Source organism: Lolium rigidum, chromosome 7 (assembly GCF_022539505.1).
Source record: "Lolium rigidum isolate FL_2022 chromosome 7, APGP_CSIRO_Lrig_0.1, whole genome shotgun sequence".
Classification (NCBI taxonomy): domain Eukaryota; kingdom Viridiplantae; phylum Streptophyta; class Magnoliopsida; order Poales; family Poaceae; genus Lolium; species Lolium rigidum.
Genome location: NC_061514.1, coordinates 130498442 through 130504984, shown reverse-complemented (window position 1 = coordinate 130504984; position 6543 = coordinate 130498442). Strand labels below are relative to the sequence as shown.

Genomic DNA, 6543 nt, shown 5'->3' with positions numbered 1-6543 from the left:
AGTCCGGCGACATGCGCGACTCGGCGTCAGACACCAGGAGGGATGAAGACGGCGTGCCGGGCGTGTAATCTGCCGGCATGCGCGACTCGGCGTCAGACACCAGGAGGGAGGAAGACGGCGTGCCGGGCGTGTAGTCGGCCAGCACGCGCGACTCGGCGTCATACACCAGGAGGGATGAAGACGGCGTGCCGGGCGTGTAGTCTGCCGGCATGCGCGACTCGGCGTCAGACACCTCGTGGGACGAAGATGGCGTGCTGGGCGTGTAGTCCGGCGGCATACGCGACTCGGCGTCAGAGACCAGGAAGGACCGAGGCGGCGTACCGGGCGTGTAATCCGGCGAAGAGGCGCGGCTTAGAGGAGTCGACGGAGTGTAGTAAGGTGACGCAGCAGAGGCCTCTGACGGAGTGTAATCCGGCGACCCGGCGCGAGGCAGAGGGCTCAACGGCGAGTAATCCAGGATCGACGGCGTGTACTCCTCGTAGTATCCGCAGGTCTCGCTGCCGACGCTGAAGCCCAAGAAAAAGGGGGCGCCCGTCGACATCCGCATCAGGCCGTAGTGGGACGGCGGCGAGGAGACGGAGCTCCCGCTGGCGCAGAATCCTGACGCGAGAGCCATCGCCGTCTGTATCTCGGATTCACGAACCGGATCGCGCGTGGTGTGGCGATCAAGAAGTGTGTGAGAGAGAGGCTGGGGAAAAAGAGCGAAATCGAACAAGATCGGCAGGGCAGGGTGGGAGTGGGGTAATATCGATCTGGGCATGTGGTTGCGTGGCGGTCACGGTTGGCTTCGTCGAGTTCCTCCCGGAGTCGGATTCGAAATTTGGCGGCAACGGCGGATCCGGCCACAGCTTTTTTCTTTTTCTTTTTTGTTGAGGCAAGATCCGGCGACAGATTGGACGCATTACTCCGAGAGGCCTCTAGGGTGGGCCGGTAGGATTCATGGGCCGAGGCCTTTTATTTCTACCTCTCTCTTTCTTTTTCTACTTTTGTTTTCTCTACCCTGTACCAGAAGCCTCTGGTCGCCGGCGGTGGCGTTGGCGGTAACTCCGGCGAAGTCTGCCGCCGGAGAACCTCAAGGTGCTCTTCCCCATGACCACTCGGCTCACCCGCTTAACCCCTGAAAGTTTTATTTATTTATTTTATTTATCTTCTGTCCTGGCCAAACAGAGATTGCACGCGCGCGCCTGCTTATTACTTCAGTTTGTGGTTCGCTTACCTGAAATTGCGGTTCCCTGTGATGTAGGATGCTACGCTAGATGTCCTTCGAGCCGTAACTTCCGTAACAGGAGGCGGATGGGGGGAGTGGCGTGGAAGATTTTGAAAAAGCCGCTGGAATGGAGTGTGGGTTCAGAAATTTAGGGTTTAATTAGTTCATCAAACTTTGCAATCAATTTGGTTGGTGCTTGATCTTTATCGACATTATTATATTTTCTGTCACTACAACTTCCATGCTTCTATTTCTATCACTATCTTTGGCTTCAGAGGATTTGCAATCAGTTTGGTTAGTGCTCAGATTTCCACCCTCAAAGATGACATTTGTGTGTGTGCTGTTCTTCAGTTACTGAATTTGGTCTGCGCCTATCCTTGTGCTTCTGCTTTGCTATAGCTAGTGTTTGTGCTGGCCTGCTGGGGGATTGTCATTTTGTGAACATTTGATGCTAAGCTGTCGGAAGACAATTCTGAAAATATAAACATGTTCTTCAATGCACGCTGGATCGCACAGAGTGAAACCAAACCTCCAGGTAGATATGTAGCGTTTCAGGTGTTCAGTCGCAGGATGTGTTTCATGCCAATTTGGCAGGTGTGGTCTCGGAGAATGGGCAAAAGTTGAGATGGCTCCACAATAGGTGTAAAGTGCTAGTGAGATTATTGATGATCCTCATCATTTGCCATGTCAACTAATTAACCTGAGTTGTTCCATTCAGGTTCAATGCCCCATTCTTCTAGGATCAGTCTTCTAGTGGTCCTATGTTGCTTTGATGCCATCTAACATAATGAGTTTGGCAGGATTGAAACAGACCTGGCCACTAGCCACACGCATCGACGAGTTCATCTCTAAAGGACATAATTGGTGTCCACAAAGGAGAATCACATGCATGACACTGGACCCCATAGGAAGTTTCACTTAGTTGCTGATCTGTAACTTCGTGTCATCAACTGAGGAACCCAACATGTACTTGTTGAAAGTTACAGATGTATGAAATATGTGGTAGGTAATGGTAAAGCTATCAATTGTTTTGTCCATTGTAGTAGGTAATGCATTACAGGTTTGGTTTCTGGCCTGCCTAATCTCCGTTTAAAATGGCTTTGCTACCAATATTTTCAATTAGTGGTTTGCTCATTTGAGGAAATGATTCCCATGATAAGTTATATGCGCTACGTGGGACAATGGTTACATGGTAAAGCATGTGCTGATATGCACTACATTATACAACCTTTGTATAGAAGCTATGTGATACCCATTTCTTGACTGATTTTGAGAATGCAATAGAATATTGAAATGCTATATTATTAATTAGCAATTCCATTCAAATTCTGAAAGACTAGAACCCAGTGACATGCTCATTTTTGGCCTTCTGAACATTAAGTGTCATGACGAGTCGATGCGGAGGGGGCTCTGTTTATTTGCTGGTGTATATATCTAAAAGAACTCATCTTCTGCTATCTCATCTTGGAACCATTGATTCATTTCAATTGTTTCTCCTTTTAGGAAGTTGCTGAGTATTATTTGGTGTATGGTGTTATTTATTTGTCACTAGATGGTTATTGAAGGGCCGACAGCTCCTGTATGGTTAGTTCCAAACTTCTTATATTTTCAGTTATTGTCTTGCTGCATTTATATCAAGGTCCTATATTTAGTACTGTTCAGAATGTTGGAACTCTTCTGTAAAGAATACATTTTCTTGTCACATTTGGCTTGGGCAATATCATGACCACACTCGACACTGTGACTTAAGAGAATGTAGAGAAATGACTTGAAACATGTAAACTTTATTTTCTTCTGTTTGTCTGTTATATTGTCGGAATGTGAACTTCACATTCATCTCTTCTTGTACTGTGTCAATAGGAAGTCATTAGATGGATCTCTCAAATGATAACACATGTCAACCACTAGCATAGTTATCACTAGCTTTTCTTCTCTTTGTTTATCCATGTTTTGCCCGTTCACTTAGGGCATGTGCAATGGTTGATAAAACTGTCTTATCTTAATCCTGCCACGTAATTTAGATATAACAATAAAACATGATGTACAACGGGTTATTTTTTAGTCTTATCTTTAGTATCGAGACATCCTAAATATGTGGTGAGAGAGATTGTGCTAAGAGATGATATCTTAGCTAAGAGAAGGCAAAGTCTTTTTTCATCTTTCTCTTTCCTCCACCTCAGCGTTTATCCTACGTGGCAGTGCTATGATATCACCATTGTACATGCTCTTATGTATCATGGATCATTGACATGTCAGCATGCATTGCAAGCCATGAAGAGTAACGACAGGCATGCTGAAACTATGGATGAAGGCACTACCAACATGTCTTAGGACAGAGAAGAATTATATCATCGCATTTGCAGGCTTGGATCAAGAAGTCAATAACCTTTTTAGTACTAAAAAAGTTACTGAACAGTTGCTATACATGATTAGTGATCTAAAGCCAGTGCACTATGCATTGTCCACTGCAAACAACTAAACAAGTTTATATACTTCAGTGGTTGCCTGATTATCAGGTAACTGGTTTGGCAATTCTTAGCAGTGGATGGGGTACCACTTCCCCACACATGCACACTTTCTGTCTGCAATGCACACGCATATATATTATCACCTTTTGGAGCTTATCTCATTGATGACCTCAACCGCAATATGCTTGCGCAAGTTCCAATTCCAACCATGCTCTTTTTTATCCCTGTGATCTAAAAGCATATGACTGACCCCATTTGGCCTTTGCTTTGTGGTCACAATAACATCGAGACACGGCACATAGAAACACAATGAGTTGGATGGGAAGTAGGCAGGCGCAAGCATTGCCTGCATATATCCAAAACCAGTCCTAAGTCCTAACCCCCACAAGCCACTTTATGGTGCTCACTGTTGACTTCAGACAATGGTCATCCAGGACATTCACTTGTAATTAAGAAAGGACCATCAAATGCTTGAGTAATCTCTGGTAGAAAAGGAGTATCTATTACACATTAATATTGCATAGTAGTTAAAGCATATAATTTTTTTTTCCATGCACCTTCTTGGAGGAGAATAATTACATCTCTGGTCTAGCTGGAGTGAGTTAGGTTTAACGCCTACCAGATCATCTGATCGTCAAGGAAGAAACTTTTCTTATGAGAATCATCATGATCAGATGGCATGATAGGCACAAGACCTACTCTATGAACCGTGCTTACAAGGGTTCTAATTTTTCGGTAAACTGACTTCATCATAGTCATCTAAGGATAGGAACACCTCGTCTAGGCATGAAAGCTCCATGTCCTCCTCTTGGAAGCTTGCATGAGAATTGCAGCTCGACTCGAACACCCGACATATCACCCAATTGCTGGGTTCCTGCAATGATAATCCATGCATGTTGGACACGCTTGTTATGAATATGTAATAATGCTAAATGCAGAGTAAAAAAATGCTAAATGCAATAACATGTATGCAGCGACTCACTTTGTCCGAGTGGCCTTTCTTCTTGTGGGACCGCTTGCGTGAACTACCTGAACTGCTGCTACTCCCATTCCCGTCAAGTAAGTGGTACTCATTCATAACCCAGTTGGTTTTGGTCGCCTGAAAGGGCTCTTCTCCAATGGAGAAGATGAACGTCTTCTTCAGGCCGACATTAGAACCACCACTACTTACCGACTCATCGGAGCCAATGGGATTCCAGTGCCCATTTCGTGAAGTCCTACTCTGTGTTGCGTGGCTGAAGAAGTACCACTGGTTCCCTGCTTTAAGTGCTTGGCCTGGAAAGAGTCGTCGGTATGAAGACTCAACATTAATGGCATGATGCTATGACTTGGGATAAGTACAGGGATTTGTGAAAGAAAGTATTAGGTGCATACCATTCAGTTCCCATGGATCGTAGCGATTCAGAGGCAGTGTAGGGACAATATCAGGTCGGCATGGGAGGAGAGAGGCCTTGCGACGGAGGAAATGGATGATGAGTTCTTCGTCGGAGGGGAAGAAGTGGAAACCAGGAGGAAGGTTAGTAGATCCACCCATATGTGCTGGGATGCAAGCACACTAGAAGTAGATAGACTAGAGGCAGATGGAAGGCTGTGAGGAAGGAACACGAGAGCAGGGGTGCTTGCTTCACGTGTGTCTTAGTGGTATTTATAGGGGCTATATGCGTGTATATATTGTATGTAGAGAGAGGGAGAGACGTGCAATTGAAGGAGTGTTGAGAGGTTTTTGAGGCGGCTGCGGCAAGGTTGCTTTGAGAAGCCTGCCAACTTAAGTGCCATGCTTTCCTTCCTCTCAATTTTTTATATGGAGGAAACTAATGATGTTATGCAAAGACTGATGTTGGATTTGGACAGAGGATCAGTGTCTCCTATTTAAGTTTCAGAGGACATACTGCAAATTGGTGTACTATTTAGATCGATCGTTATGAGCTAACAGAGCCTATCAATGCATGCATGCATGGTGCCTCATCATGTTCTACATATTTTATTACAAAGCTGAAGAGCAAGACAGACAGTTTCTTGTCTAGCAATGATGCTGGTTTGGGTGTCCTTAATTAGGATAGCCTTTTGAGGGTTCATTGATCGTTGACCTCTCTTGGATATGTTACATTGCATAACCATGTCATCTAAAGTTTCAATGGCAGACTCTTGTGTCATAATCTAACATAATGCTTGTGTGCTACTTTAGGTACACTTCAAAATACCATGTCTGCCCAAGAGAACTGTCAATATAGGGTAATACCATGTGATTGGAGTTTTCTCAGTTCTTACATATGTCCATCCATATCTGAGGTCTGGCTGGAGATGTGAATGACGAGCTAGGTGAGGTGATAGAATCAACAATTGGCTTGTTTAGGTTGCAAGCGCAAGTAATGAGAAACCTCATCTTGCAATTAAATTATGGTGCTGATTAGATGGGAGCTTTGACTTCCTCTCTTATTTGATGTGTGATGGATATCCTGTAGATATCAAGCAATCATGCAACAAATAGCACGTTGAATTTGTTTGAACCAAAAAAAAGTACCTTGATTTAGTTTTGATGGCTGCTATGCATAGTTATGATTTCTATAGCTGAACTGCATATTCTGTCCGCAGCCCCACCATATCAGAGATATTGAAATAATAAAGAATATGAAATAATTTTGCATACGTCATTTCTATTTTAAGGCAATACCAGATGTTCTATACTCTTCAGGTTTTAATAGTTTTGTAGAGTGTATATTATTAGTCTTGTTGGTTCATCTTAGTGAATCTGTTTATCTCAAGTGAATCAGTTAGTAATTTATGAAGAATGTGCCAATCTTTGTCGTAATTTTGTAGCTGTTCAGTTTTATCATTGCCCTAGGGAAGCTAATATAGTGGTAGATACTG

The 6543-nt window shown here is 44.1% G+C and overlaps 1 protein-coding gene across 1 annotated transcript; it reads right to left on the bottom strand.

Moving 5' to 3' along the window:
• Positions 1-4399: 4399 nt before the first annotated feature.
• Positions 4400-5209, bottom strand: LOC124679368 (NAC domain-containing protein 104-like). The gene is made up of 3 exons (XM_047215142.1): positions 5050-5209; positions 4658-4950; positions 4400-4549 (listed from the first exon to the last, which is right to left on the bottom strand). Exons 1-3 carry the CDS (start codon positions 5207-5209, stop codon positions 4400-4402), a joined length of 603 nt encoding a protein of 200 aa, XP_047071098.1.
• Positions 5210-6543: the final 1334 nt, after the last annotated feature.